Raw genomic sequence first — 14,920 nt, forward strand, 5'->3', positions numbered from 1 at the left:
GGTCCTTGACCATCCTGCGCCCCCACTGTGACCCCGTCACTGCCTCAGGAAAGGGATGTAATGCAGAAACAGAACAAGCTGGGGTTTTCAAAGGAATAAGGATGTGAGGAAATGGCCAGGGCTCTGGTAAGACTGTGAGTCTGAGAGCAGAGGGAAAGAGGAAGTTTGTTGGCTTCCCTCCTGTCAATCAGAGCCTTGCCCAGCTTCTCTGGGAGAGTCTTGAGGAGCAGGCAAATCCCCGAGAAGATGCTGTTTCAGGGGTTATCTCTGAGAGCTCCCCAGAATCAGTGCAACCCTGAGAGAGGGAGGGGAGAGTTCCGAGAGTCCTGAGTAATGGAGTCTGTGACATTTCCCCCCAGTGTACTGATGGCTCGAAAGAACCTAGAGCTGAGACAGCAATGCGTGCCCACTTGCTAGGCACTCACGACAGAGCAGCGATTAGTCATCCTCGTGTCCACACCCCCATTCCGGAAGTCCTCTTTTCCTGAAGCTCCTTGTCCCTGCACGGTCCCAGACAGCCTGATCATGAATCCCAGCCCTCTGTGCCTGTCATACGTGACCTTGGGCAGGCTGCTTAGTCTGTCTGTGCCACAACTTCCTCATCAGTAAAATGGGGGAAGGGAGATCCCTACCTTGTAGGGTTGCTGAAAGGATTAAACGAGTTAATACACACAAAAGTGCAAAGAACAGTGCCTGGCACAAAGTAAACCCGCAATAACACAAGTGATAGCATCATCCTCTTGGCTCATCCACCATCTTTCTCCACTGTCCCTGGCAGTGACCCTACTGATTCCTCTGAAAAGCGCTCAACATCCTATATTATTGCTCTATGGCCAGAGTCCAAGCAAGAGATGGTAATAACTGTGGTTGGCAGAATGGTCCCGCAAAGGTGTCCATGTCCTAATCCCTGGAACCCGTGAGTGTGCTGCTGCCTTACATGGCAAAGGGATGGTGCAGATATGATAACGATGACTGATCTTGAAACAGGGAGGTTAACCTGGATTATCCAGAGGGGGCTAATCCAACCATGTGAGCCCTTAAAAACAAAGAACTTTCTCTGGCTGGAGTTGGAGAGATGAGTCAGACGGGGAGGTCAGAGAAATCTGAAGCATGAGAAAGACTAGACCCATTGCTGCTGGTTTTGAAGATAAAGGGTCCCTGAGCCATGCGGGATTGGGAGGCCTCTGAAGCTGAGGCTGGCCTCCAACCGATGGCCAGTGAGGACACGGAGGCCTCGGTTCTATAGCAGCATCTAGCTAAATTCTTCCAACGAAGTGAGTGGGGCTAGAAGCAGACGATTCCCTGGAGCCTCCGGCCAAGAGCCCAGGCGGCCAACACTTTGATTTTGGCCTTGAGTGACCTGGGGCAGAGGAACCAGCTGAGTCCACCCAGACTTCTGACTTAAGGAATTGTGAGATAATAAACATTCATTGTTATAAATAGAAAACGAATACAATAACCAAAATGTACGGTAGTATTAACCACCTGCCAGGCACTGTCCTAAGCACTTCATGGTAATTAAGTCTTGTAACACAGTTTCCCACCATACACACACAGAAGTTGCAGCCGAGAATGGCTGGGTAACTTGCCTGGGACCCTACAACTCAGAAGGCAGAGCCAAGATCACAGGCAAGAGGCCTAGCACTGAGTTCATGCTCTTACCACCCTGTTCTAGAGCCGCCCTTCTGTTCTTTGTCCACCCATTCTGCCTACATTTGTCAGTGTTCTCTTCAAAATAACAAAGACAATCAATTTCTCCCCAGCTCAAAGCCTTTTGAGGAGGGGGTTCCATTTTCGCAGCAAGTTAAACATGAAATGCTTAGCCTAGCTTACGTGGCCTTTTTGCATGTGGGTGGCAGAGCCATCCAGCCCTCATCATGCCATGCCAAGTGCTTCACACAACACCTCCAGATCTCTATGTGCGCCGTTTCTTATACCTGGCGGGGAGAGGGGGGCCCTTTCTGGCCTGCCATACCTGGCAAAACCAGGCTTTCTCTTGTAAGAGGCAGCTCCAGCTTGGTCGGCTCTGAGGAGCTGTCCCCGACACCCAAGACAGGATCCTCGTGGGTCATCTACGCAGCCCCCAGCACACCTGTTCCCAGGAAACCACCTGCAGCCTCGGTCTACCTTTCCTCTTTACCCCAATCCCACACTAGAGGGCGCCACCTCAGTTTGTTGCATCAATGAGGACCACAGGAAAAGTGATTTTCTCTGTTCTGCTGATAATCCTCACCTAGGAGTCCAAACTGTGGAATTTCACACTACCGATTATCTTAACTGACTAACAAGGAATTTCAGATATTTAGATTTTTAGATGTTCCCTAAAGCCAAATTTACAACCAAACAATGAAGCATCTTTGTCTAGAAGCATTGCACCAGATAGCCCCAAGTCTGAAACTCCGCCCCACTGTCCCCGACTAGATGTGTGATTTGGGGCAAGTTATTTAACCTTTCTGAGCCCCATTTCCACATCTTTACATGAGGATAACAATGATAATAGTAGTTCTCGCCTGATAGGGCTGTTTGAGGATACAGCTCTCTAACACATACACGGCATATATATAGAACACATATAAAACCACACGAGATGCCTCATAAGTAGTCTATACATGGGGGTGTGGCTGTTTGTATTATCTGTGCTAGTCAAAAGAACCTTGAGCTGAGACAGCAATGTGTCTCAAAAGATTATGATCTTCTACCTCACACTCATTAGGATGGCTACTGTAAAAACAACAACCACCCCCAGAAAATACCAAGTGCTGGCGAGGATGTGGGGAGACTGGAGCCCTTATGCACTGTTGATGGGAAAGTAAAATTGTGCAGCCACTGTGGAAAACAGTATGGCAGTTCCTCAAAAAATTAAAAATAGAACTGTCATCTGATCCGGTGGTTCTGCTTCTCTTCCGGGTATGTATCTGAAAGAATTGAAAGCAGGGGCTTGAAGAGATAATCTGGTGGTGGCTCACACCTGTAATCCCAGAACTTTAGGAGGCCGAGGCAGGTGGATCACCTGAGGTCAGGAGTTCGAAACCAGCCTGGCCAACATGGTGAAAGCCCGTCTCTACTAAAAATACAAAAAAATTAGCCAGGCGTGGTGGTGCATGCCTATAGTCCCAGTTGCTCAGGAGGCTGAGGCAGGAGAATCACTTGAACCCGGGTGGCAGAGGTTGGCAGTGAGCCGAGATTGTGCCACTGCACTCCAGCCTGGGCAACAGAACGAGACTCTGACTCCATTTAAAAAAAAAAGAGAGAGAGAGATATATATCTGGACACTTATGTTTATAGCAGCATTATTCACAGCAGCCAAAAGCTGGAAGCAACCCAAGTGTCCATTGACAGATAAATGGATCAACAAAATGTAGTACAGACACGCAGCAGCCACTATTCAGCCTTCAAAAGGAAGGGAACTCTGACACATGCTGCCACAGAGGAACCTTAAGAACATTATGCCAAGTGAAATAAGCCAGTCGCAAAAGACATGTACGATACGATTCAGCGTATAGTATAGTCTACGAGGAACCTGCTATAGGCAAATTCAGAGACAGAAAGTACTTTGTCAGAAAGACGGTGGCTGCCAGGGACTTGGGGGCTGGGAGGGGAAGGGGAATTCTTCTTCAATAGGTACAGAGTTTCAGTTTTGCAAGATGAAGAGAGTTCTTGTGGATGGATGGTGGTGGCAGAGTAACAATGTGAGGCCAGGTGCAGTGGCTTGCACCAGTAAGCCCAGCACTTTGGGAGGCTGAGGCGGGTGGATCACCTGAGGTAGGGAGTTCGAGATCAGCCTGGCCAATGTGGTGAAACCCCGTCTGTACTAGAAATACAAAAATTAGCCAGGCATGGTGGCGCATGCCCATAATCCCAGCTACTCAGGAGGCTGCAGCACAAGAATCACCTAAACCTGGGAGGCAGAGGACGCAGTGAGCCCAGATTGTGCCACAGCACTCCAGCCTGGGTGACAGAGCAAGCGAGACTCTGTCTCCCCAACCCCCACCCCCAAAAAAACAACGTGAATGCAATGAATGCCACTGAACTGTACACTTAAAATGGTGAAGATGGTAAATTTTACGTTATGTGTATTTAATGAAAAGAGAGATGATGATCTAGTCCTTTTCTTGGAACTTCTTCCTCTTGCCAGCCCTCCACGTGCTGAAGGGAAAGTAGGCCCATGCATTGCTGTGTTGGGAACTGACCAGTGACATCAGGGGAGAGAAAAGTTCCCCGAGGACTGACGAGATCAGACGAGGCACGTCACAGAGCACAGGATGCCTGGTGGGGAGCCAGGGCTGAGTGTGCGAGCGCAGCTGAGGCAGGAAGGTGAACGGGCGCGTCTTGATGGGACAGCGGGCGGCTGGACATCCCCCAGGCCTGCTTCTTTTGGTGGATCTCGTCACAGGACCAGGGAGGGGTGAGCATCTTTATCCAGGTTCATGTCCACCTGTCACCTTCTCTCTCAAAACTTGAGGGGTTCACGCATAGCATGGGAAATGTGAATTAAAATGTCACGGATACCACGTTTCGCCTCTTGGATGAGCAGAAATTTGTCAGGTAGGTCACATGCTCCACTCGGGAGGGGAGGGGGTGCCCTCACTGTTGGTGGGGAACTGACCCTATAAGCCTTCACTGGAGGGCAGCGTGGTGATGCCAACAGAGCTGCAGCCATACATGTCCTTCGACATGGCACATGGACTCGCATGTCCGTGAAATGATGGGTAAAAAGTATTCAGTGCAGCATTGTTTAATAATAATAAAAAAGATTTTGATGCAGGCTCTTATAGTTCTTATAGGCAGCCCAGAAACGGCAGGTGCCAGGCAAAGGGATATGACTCATTGGGTTAGATGGTTCTGTTGTGTTTGTTAGATCACTCCTGTGCCCTGACCCTCTGATCCCATATGAGAAGGGGCTGACGTGCTATAGAGAACATTTCCCCTAGAGAGAAAGGAGTCAACTAGAAGGATGCTGTCCACAAAGGGCAGAGGGGCAGGCATGAGCGTTTCACCTACATCCCCCTGCAGTTTCTGTCCTTTGCTTTTCTCCATGACCTTCACCCTCCTAGCCGCGGCGCTGCATTGACTCTGGCTGCCCTACGAGTCAATTGTAAAGGGAATCCTGAAATCTCCTTGGCGTAGGGCAGCGCAGGGCGAGGTCCTAAGGAGGAGGTCAGCTCTCCACTATTTTTTTTTTTTTTTTTTTTTTTGGACAGAGTCTCTCTTTGTTGCCCAGGCTGGAGTGCAGTGGCACAATCTCAGCTCACTGCAATCTCCCAGGTCCAAGCAATTCTCCTGCCTCAGCCTCCCAGGTAGCTGAGATTACAGGCATGCACCACCATACCTGGCTAATTTTTGTATTTTTGGTAGAGATGGGGTTTCACCATGATGGCCAGGCTGGTCTCGAACTCCTGACCTCAAGTGATCTGCCCACCTCGGCCTCCCAAAGTACCGGAATTACAGGTGTGAGCCACCGTGCCTGGCCGTGCGGTCCTGGAAGCATCTCCGTGGGGACCCTCACCTGAACCTGCAGAGCAGAGAAATGGACAGATTCCTGACCTCACCTAACCCCACTGTGTCAGAAAGCCTTGGATTCATGTTTAACAACCACACTCAGGCACATGAAAAACCCAGCAAACATTGGCTTGTGACGTTGCTGCATTCTGGAAGAATTAAGTCCCTTTCTTATCAGTGTTCAAGTAACAGCCACATCCAACTATAAACATTACAGTTCAAAAACCACATCAAATTATACAGACTATAACCAGAAGGTTTAGCTCTGAAATGAGCGAGGCTGGTGGCCGAGGTATTCCAGCTCCATCCAATGCAGGTGGGGGCAGGGGCAGATTCTGAAAGGAGCTCCTGATTTCTGCACAAGGCAGCCAGGGAGCCCATTTCAACAGTCAGGCCTTCCAATTGCTGAAAATCCATCAGTGGCATCTTCCCATTGTTTTTCAGATCAAGATCAAAATCCTTACAGTGGCATGAAGGAGTCCTGCCTGTCTCTTAGCTCTCCCCCTTCCCACTCTGACCTCTACACCCTGGTTTTCTTTCAGTCCATCAGGCTCTTCGTATGCTCTTCCACCCCAGGGCCTTTGCACACACTGTTCCTTCTCCCTTTGTCTAGTTAAGTCCTTCTCATCCTCCATATTCCTTTCCTTTAGAGCCCTGACATAGGCTTGAAACCATCCAGGCTCTGCAGATCCTCTGACCTATGTCTCTCTCCTAGCAGCTTCCTGATTGCAGGGACCATGTGTGAGTATCCCCAGGCTTGTCTCTGTGCTGGGGCTCCAGGCGAATGTCCGTGGAATGAATGAGTGCTAATAACGGCAAAAACCAGGCTGGCTAAAACAGGCTTCCTATTGCCATTAGGAAACCACACTCCTTTCATGATACAGAAAAAAAAGGTCTGGAGGGCAAAACCCTACAAATATCAATATTGATTGTCCCTGAGTCACAGGATTACAAGTGATTTTTATTTTCTTCTTTACAGTTTGCTTTCTCCCAATTTTTAAAAAAACAATAGGCACATAATTACCTTCCATTATCAGAATATGTGAATGATGTCAGAATATTATAATATCAATAAGCAAAAAAAAGGCAGCTTTGCAAATGAATATATTAATAAATCTTTAGAAGCATAGCTCCCTATTCTTTAGGATTTATCCAAGTAAATAAAACAATCTTCTTTCTTTGCTAGATGTAAATGCTGGGTAATTTCACAGCTGATTTTTTTTTTTTTTTAAGATTCCTGAACTTTATTTAGTGGAATGACTTCTAGCAGCACAAATAAGACAAATGATAAATTGACTGTTGAATTATTACTCAGAGTGGCTTCTAGCTGATCAAGCATGATTCTCAGGTTAATCAGAAAGGCCCAGTGAAGGCAGAAGAGGGGAAATTTTCACCTTATCTTGTCTTATAAAATATTTTCTGAAAAATATGGACACGCCTGTAGGTTTCAGTTCTTCAAAATAGACCTGTGTCCCCGACATCCCTTCTTAAAGCAAATCTCCTCTCCCAAATCGATTTAAGCTTTGGGAAGAGGATTTGTCTAAGAGAAGATATAAAAGCCCATTAAAAGTCTATTCACAAAGCATTTGGCAATTCATGTATCATCTGTTCTCTCGGGAGCCAGTATAAGCTCATGCTTCTGGAAATGCAACTGATTCCTTCATAAATCAATGGAACTGTTGCTGACAGTGGTGACTTACTTTTTAAACTAAGGCCAAGGAGCAGTAAGCAGTCAATTATTTTTATACAATCAATGCTGCTCAATTTCTGTCTATATATACAATAATCGTCCTCATTAGTTCCCGTTTCCAAATAGCTTGTTAGTATCAGTGGATATCCACCTTAACCCTGTGAACAAAAATTCTCAGTCTCCACTTTATGTGACTATAATAATGATTGTGGCGCCATTGCTTAGTACCATATGCCAGGTACTTTATATGCATTTTCTCATTTAATCCCTACAGCCGTGTGAAATAAGTGGTTTACAAATGGAGAAAATGAGCTCAGCATGATTAAGTAGTTTGCTTGAAGTCACACAGCCAGAAAACAGTCTAAGAGATTCAAATCCAGGTCTACCTCCAAAGCCTGTGCTTTTACAAATTACTACAGTTTTCTAATATCATAGTCCAGTTCAAAACAGAGATCACTGTCTCTCTACCTTGGCCACCCAGAAAGTAAAGCTACCTTAAATCTATCCCTTGTTATGATACAGAAGAAACTATGATTCTTTTTATTTGATTTTTCCACTTTGTACACTGAACAGTTTTCTGTGTCCTTGTAGGGAGACCATGTCACAGATGAGAATCTCAAAGGAAGGTATGTTGAGTTATTTTAAAATCGATTGCATTTATAACTCTTAGAAAACTAGAAATGCAGGGGGAATGTTCTCCATTTGATAAAGAACATGTATAAAAAACCTACAGTTAATATAATATTCAATGATGAAAGACAGAATGATTTTCCCTTAAAATCAGGAACAAGGCAAATATAAAGATTTATACTGCTCTCACCACTCTTATGCAACAGAGTACTGGAAGTCCCAGTCAATGCAATATCTCAAGAAAATAAAATTAAAAGTGTACAGATCAAATAGGTAAAAATAAAACTTTTAATTTGCAGATGACATGGTAACATCCTAAGCAGGCGACAAAAAAACTTCTAGAAAGTTCAGTTAAGGTTGGAAGATACCATATAAGCATACAAAAATCAATTATGTTTCTATATACTGGCAATGAACAGGTGGCCACTGAAATTTAAAGTATAATACCATTTACCAACACAAACAAAAAAGGACAAATTAAGTACTTAAGTATAAATCCAGCAAAACAGGCACAGGATTTGTATGCTGAAAGCCACAAAGTATTCATGAAAGAAACCAAAGAAGACCTAAATCAACACAGAAACATACCATGTTCATGGATTGAAAAACCACATAGTAAATATATAAATTCTTTCCACATTGATGTATAGATTTAAACACAATTTCTATCAAAATCTCAGCAAGACATTTGATAGATATAGACAGACTTATTCTAAAATGTATATGGAAAGGGAAAGGAAGCAGAAGAGGTAAGACAATTTTTTGATTGCTACACACAAATCTATTAATACACATGTGATCTATAAAATGATACAGAACTACACACATTGTCCTCTCTCTCTCTGACACACACACACACACACACACACACACACACAGCACTTATGTCAGTTTCCTGGTTTTGATATTGCTATCGTCACACATAGTATGTAACCACTGGAGGAAACTGGGTGAAAGGTAGGTGTGATCTCTACCTACTATTTTTGGAACTTCTTGTGAATCTCTAATTTCAAAATGAAGGGTTAAAAAAGTCTATTGAGTGAGGTCTGAAAGAGATCTGCTTCTCACAGTTATAAGAGATTCCACGGCATTTTTTCTCTTTCCACTTCAATATTTTAACCCCCTTTCATGTTTAAAAAGGCTCAAAGCCACTGTTTCTATTATTATTCTCCTTTCAACTTCCTTGGTTGTCAATGAGCTGAGGCTTTGGACCAAACCACAGCTAATTCAGAGAATGAAATGAAAGAGTGCCCAGGCTAAGCCCGGGGCTTGGAGCTCCGTGGCCTCCCTGGCCTCTGAGGGGCCCACCGCAGTCCAACGGGGTCTTGAAAGGAAGAGAGGTCTAGCCCAGAGCAGGCAAAGGCCAAAGCACCAGCTCTGTGCCCACCTTCTGAACCACACATCAGGCTGCTGGGGAGATGACCACAGGTGTGAGGTAGGAGGTGGCACTTGACTCCAGAGGTGGGGCTCAGACACCAGACCAGACTGAGGACTAGCTAAAATAGGGACAGGGTGAAAGCAACTTTCAATCAGACCTGCCCACCAGCATGCCATGTGAACGTACTGTTGCCATGGCAACACCCAGGCATTATCTCCCCTTTCCATGGCATCCAATGATCCCAAAGTTATTATCCCTTCCTTGCATAAACCAGCCCTTAATCTGCATGCAGTTAAAAGTGAGTATAAATATGACTGCAAAACTGCCCTGAGCTTCTACTCTCTGTCTACAGGGTGGCCGGGCTCTGTAGGAGCAGCCACACAGCTGTAACACTGCTGCTTCGATAAGGCTGTTTCCTTCTACTCCTGGCTTGCCCTTGAATTCTTTCCTGTGCAAAGCCAAGAACCCTCTCGGGATAAGCCCTACTTTGGGGCTCATCTGCTCTGCAACGGGTTGGACAGTGACAGATGTGTTCAGCAAAGGATGGGAGTGCATCACGCTCTGCACAGCACTCAGCTTCATTCCTTATGCCAGGGAAATGGGGTACCCTTGGCAACTGGCTATTGGTAGCACACCAAGGAAAGGTATGGCTGCTTGCCCAGGTTGTGGTGTACAAGAGACTGGAGTCCACATAACACTAAGGACTGTTAGAGAGGGAGAAGGAAGGGGTCAGGGAGGGGATGGGAACAGGTGGGAAGACTTCTTACCTGTAAAACAAGGTCTGAATCTTCATGCCTTCCAACTGTGGTACTTTTATTTAGGACAAAAAAGCCTTCTGCACTCTTTAGATAGGCCTTCATCCTCTCTGTTTTCCCTATATAAGGTTTTCAGAAAGAATTTTGTTAGAAAATGCAGTCCTCTAATTATTCAACAACATCATACTTAGAATGAATGAAATAACCACAGAGTCATGTCCAAAGTGAGAAATCAGAAGAGGGGGGATTAGATCGATGAGTCAACAATGACAAGGACAATTCTGCAGGTTTTTAAGACAATCTCTTCTAACCATGATATCTAGCATAGAAAAGCCTGGTTCTAATAATCAAACAGAGGGCATTTCTTAACTAACTCAGGACACAAACAAAAGCTAAAACAACCTGACAACAAATCTGAGTTCCACTGATGATTGCTCTCCACCTCCCATCAAGCTTAGTATGAGCTTAGTGATCTGACTTACCAAGTATTCAAGTTCTGTGTTCCTAACCCATCCCTTACTAGCTCTGTGACTTTGGGTGAGTTACTCATTCTCTGTGACTCAGTTTCCCAGTTTCCTCATCTATAAAATGGGTGGGTTTTTTTTTTTTTTTTTTTTTTTTGTGAGACAGGGTCTCACTTTGTCATCCAGGCTGCAGGGCAGTGAGCAATCTTGGCTCACTGAGGTCTCGATCTCCTGGGCTCAAGCAATCCTCCTGCCTCAGCCTCCCGAGTAGCTGGGATTACAGGTGTGCACCACCACACCTGGCTAACGAGACAGGGTATTGCCATGTTGCCCAGGCTAGTCTCAAACCCTTGAGCTCAAGCAATCCTCCCACCTTGGCCTCCCAAAGTGCTGGGCTTACAGACATGAGCCGCCACACCCAGCCTAAAATGGGTTAAATGCAATAATACACGTGAGGTATCTAGAATGGTGCCTGGCACACATTGAACACTCATTTGTACTACTCTTATTAGTGTTGTTAACCTGGGCTTCTCAAACTCTGATCCAAGGAATCCTAAACTTCTATAGAGCTTATTTTATTCATTCATTCATTCATATTTAGAGATGAGGTCTTGCTCTTTGCCCAGGCTGAGTTCAGTGGCACAATCATAGCTCACTGCAGCCTTGAACTCTTGGGCTCAACTGATCCTCCTGCCTCAGCCTCCAGAGTAGCTAGGAATACAGGCACACCACCATGTCTGCTTTTGGAGTTTCTTAAAGAGTTATCATTGGAGAGGCAGGCATTAGATGATGTTTTTCTTTTTAAATCGCTGCATTTCTTCATTTATTTAGTTAGGGGAAAAAAGATTACTTCTAAAGGCAAAATATCAAGATTATAGCTCAGCCATGTAATCAGGACCTTGCACAGTATTCCCCCCAGCATTTTACTATAAAAATGTCAAACATACAGAGAGGCTAAAAGAAGCAGATAGTGAGCTCCTATGTACCCACCACTAGATTCTACCATTGGCATTTTGCCATATTTGCTTTATCACAGATCTTTCCATCTATCCGTGTGTCCATCCATTTTATATTGTGGTACATTTCGAAATAAGTTCTATACACATCTTTTAAGACACTTCAGTGACTTCAGAAAGTTCTAAAATGTAGACAGTAATTCATCTCGATGCTTGAATCCGATTTGAGATTATGTCTAAAGATGCAGTGTGATATCTTCCACCTCAATTCCTTGTCAAAGAACAACAACAGTCTCTCTCTTTTCCTTTCTATTGAAAAGTCACTGAAATGCCAAATTATTGGACTATGGATAAAAACAAAAATCAACTAGTTGTGGTGGTACGGACTCTCAGGGCTGGCTCTGCTTTTCATCATCATCTCTATCATCATTTATGGAGTCATTAGTAAGTGCTAGGCACTTTTCCTTGAATATACTCTTTTCATCCTCAGAGAAACCCTGCAAGGTAGGTGTCAGTATTATCCCTACTTTACAGAAAAGGAGACTGAGATGCAGAGAGGTTAAGGTCCCCTAGCATTCGGGCAGGGAGATTGATATTGCATGTCACCACTATATAATCCTCAGGCAGCTCAACTTTTTACACCTCCATCACTGCTGGGTGGGGAGGGGATGGGATGGGGGAGCAGAGAGAGTGACTGAGTGGGGGAAGGGAGAAGTTGTCACTTGGGCTACTGAGGTTGTCACTGTTTTGTTGACACTTGGGACATGAAATAGCAGATAGCCCTTAACACCAGAATTCTATCCTCTGCAAAAAAGAAAAGACCCTTGGGAGTAAGAGAAATAAAAACAAGCCAGATAGTTTATGTTTGTAAATTCTGAAGCCTATGAGAAATCCTCAGAAATATTAATAATTTCATATAATGAGAACTTTATTTTTAAGTCTGCTGTCTTTAATAGGGATAAAAAGACACTTCTTTTTCCAAAAGAACCATGCCCTGTTGCCCTCAAATTGCCTGAGTTATTAATCTTCAATTGCAGAGGACTACATCATCAAGCACCACATCCAAACTAAAAGTAATATAAAGTCAACTTTCGAGAAATGTCTCTTTTGTGGGAAAGCCACAGAAAATGCCTCCAGAGTAAAACCCCAAATCTGAATGACTGGCTTTTTTTTTTAAGCTCTTCCCCGAGATGTTCCCACAGCTAGTGCCTTGTGGTAGCTACCTGACCACCCAGTTAAAGGCGTCACCAGTCACTTTGTTGTCTAGCTAGCATGTGTCACTGCTGTGGCTCCTTCCTTGAGCTTATCATTCTCTGTCATTTTCTTGTTCTTTACTTAGCTATGTGTTTACTGTTTCCCTTTCACTGAGATACGTTCCAAGACAGCCCGAACTGTGTTGTTTTTGTTAAACTCAATTCTCCATGGGTTTCCTGTGTTTGTACCCATCTTCAGAGCAAAGACACTGACAGATTTTGTTCCAGACAATCTTTCCAAGGACATCTGTAGGGCAAATATCCTGAAAGGACAGGGATAGTGTCCCTATCTAGGGCAGAGTGCAGATTTGTTTATGATAAAAATGTCATCTCTGGCCAGGCATGGTGGCTCACGCCTGTAATCCCAGCACTTTGGGAGGCCCAGGTGGGCGGATCACCTGAGGTCAGGAGTTCGAGACCAGCCTGGCCAACATGGCGAAACCCTGTGTCTACCAAACACACAAAAAAATTAGCCGGGTATGGTGGCGTGCACCTGTAGTCCCAGCTACTCGAAAGTCTGAGGCAGGAGAATAGCTTGAAACCGGGCAGCAGAGGTTGCAGTGAGCTGAGATTGTGCCGCTGCACTCTAGCTTGGGAGACAGAGCAAGACTCCATCTCAATTAAAAAAAAAAAAAAGTCATCTCCTTCCAGGGCAAAGGTTGGGCACTGGCTAGCAGCCCCTTTTAAAAGACTGGAGTTTCCTGAGCTTGGGGTTCCTTAGCCGGGACACAGACTTGCAGTGTGCACAGCATCCACCTGAGCTATCCTGCATCACCCCGGGGTACTTGCAGGGCAAGGGGAACCAACGCAAACATGAAGCTCACAGTGCCTGCTGTGCTGTGAGTAATAACATCCTTTGTCTCTGGTCCTGGAGTCTCTGGTCTTCTGCTAGCATCATTAAACAGTGGCAGGCTAACTTAGCTTGCAAGTAGTGTAAAAATCTCAGACCCTTTGCAGTTCCTCAAAGTCTGTTCATTATTCCCCTCTGGCCCCCAGAGCTGCCATGCCTGACACATAGTGGTGCTCAGTAAATCATGAATGAATGAAAATACAAAATAATGCTTAAAAGTAAGTCAGGGTAGCCTAAGAACCTCTGACAGTAACTACCTTTCATTTTCCCCTTCAGTATTTATCCTAGATGACATTTTGGAAAAAAAAAAAAAAAAAGTCTATTTCTTTAGCTGAATGGGTTGGGCCCTATTTCCCCACTTTAATCTTGCCCTGTGCAGTCACTTTCCTACCTAAAAACACTGCAGAAAGTGATTAGATGCGTTAAACTCTGTAAATTAGTTCTAAGACATAGGGCACCGACCACGGAAAAGAGCAAAAGAGCTTCAGGCATCTGCACTCCCTGCTTTTGGGTCATAAGTGAGACAGAGAAGCAAAATTTCTATTGAGGGGTTACCAGATCTTAAGTGGCCTGGGAGCCCTGGAAATTCCTCAGTATTGTATTTGGGAAGGGAGAGGTTAGGCAAGGGGGGAGTCTCTCTGACCGCTGGATGGGTGTCATTCGTAAGTCAGGGGCAGCAGGGATGCCCCTCCTAATCCCAGCTGTACCCCCCAGGACTTCCCAGAGTGGCATGGCTGGTGCCAAGGAGGGGTCTAAGGCTCCTGGAGGCTTCCTCCGCGGGCGGGGTGGGGCCTGCACCTGGAAAGGAGGGGTTGGTGTTGGGGCAGCTGCTGGGGTGCTCCTGGGGACCGGAGCCTGGATCCGGGAGGATGGGGCCGGGGAGCCACCCCTCCTCCTCCCAGCGCTAGTCCTCGCGGGGCCGCCCCTTCCGGTCCCCGGTCTCGGCCCGCCACCCCTTCCCGCGCCGCACTCACCTGGCGGGAGGAGGAAGCCCACGCTCCGACCTCAGCCGAGAGCCCTGCCAGCTCGGGAGGCGTCGGGCCCGCTCCGGGGCCAGGCCTCCCGGCTGCGCTCCCGCGGAGTCTCCAGCCGGCACCCGGAACCCCGCGCGCCGGGCCGGCCTGTGTACGCGCGTTGCCATGGCAACGCCGCCAGGCGCCGCGGGGCCCAGTCTAACAGGTGAGGGCGTGGCCTGCGCGGCAGAGGGGGCGTGGAACCGCGCAGGGAACGCCCACCGAGTTACCGCCTGCTGAATGCTCCAGGCCCCACGAGCCTGCCCCATTTCACAGATGGGAAAGCCGAGGCTCAGAGGTCACAGAAATGGCCCAAGGTTTTACAGCGAGGAAGGAACAGGGAGGAGATTTGATTCAAGAATCCTTTCCATTACCCCTCACTGTAAGCTGGATGCGTTGAGGGATGGTGGGGGGCGATAGGGAGAGGTAGGA

General features: G+C 46.2%; 1 protein-coding gene across 38 annotated transcripts in view; it reads right to left on the reverse strand.

Moving 5' to 3' along the window:
- The window catches only part of FHAD1 (forkhead associated phosphopeptide binding domain 1), a 151,131-nt gene extending 136,499 nt beyond the window's left edge, over positions 1-14,632 (reverse strand). For 19 of the 38 annotated variants that reach the window (XM_054541363.1, XM_054541357.1, XM_054541365.1 and 16 more), the window contains exons 1-2: positions 14,450-14,606; positions 9,965-10,071 (exon numbers count right to left, since the gene is read on the reverse strand). In XM_054541363.1, the coding sequence (XP_054397338.1) occupies positions 9,965-10,057 (93 nt within the window). In that variant the 5' untranslated portion in view covers positions 10,058-10,071; positions 14,450-14,606. Of the gene's footprint in view, positions 1-9,964; positions 10,072-14,449 lie in introns of all 38 variants that reach the window. The other 19 variants (XR_008516775.1, XR_008516774.1, XM_054541328.1 and 16 more) reach the window with 3 other exon arrangements.
- Positions 14,633-14,920: the final 288 nt, after the last annotated feature.

The sequence above is a fragment of the Pongo abelii genome, chromosome 1 (assembly GCF_028885655.2).
Source record: "Pongo abelii isolate AG06213 chromosome 1, NHGRI_mPonAbe1-v2.0_pri, whole genome shotgun sequence".
Lineage (NCBI taxonomy): Eukaryota > Metazoa > Chordata > Mammalia > Primates > Hominidae > Pongo > Pongo abelii.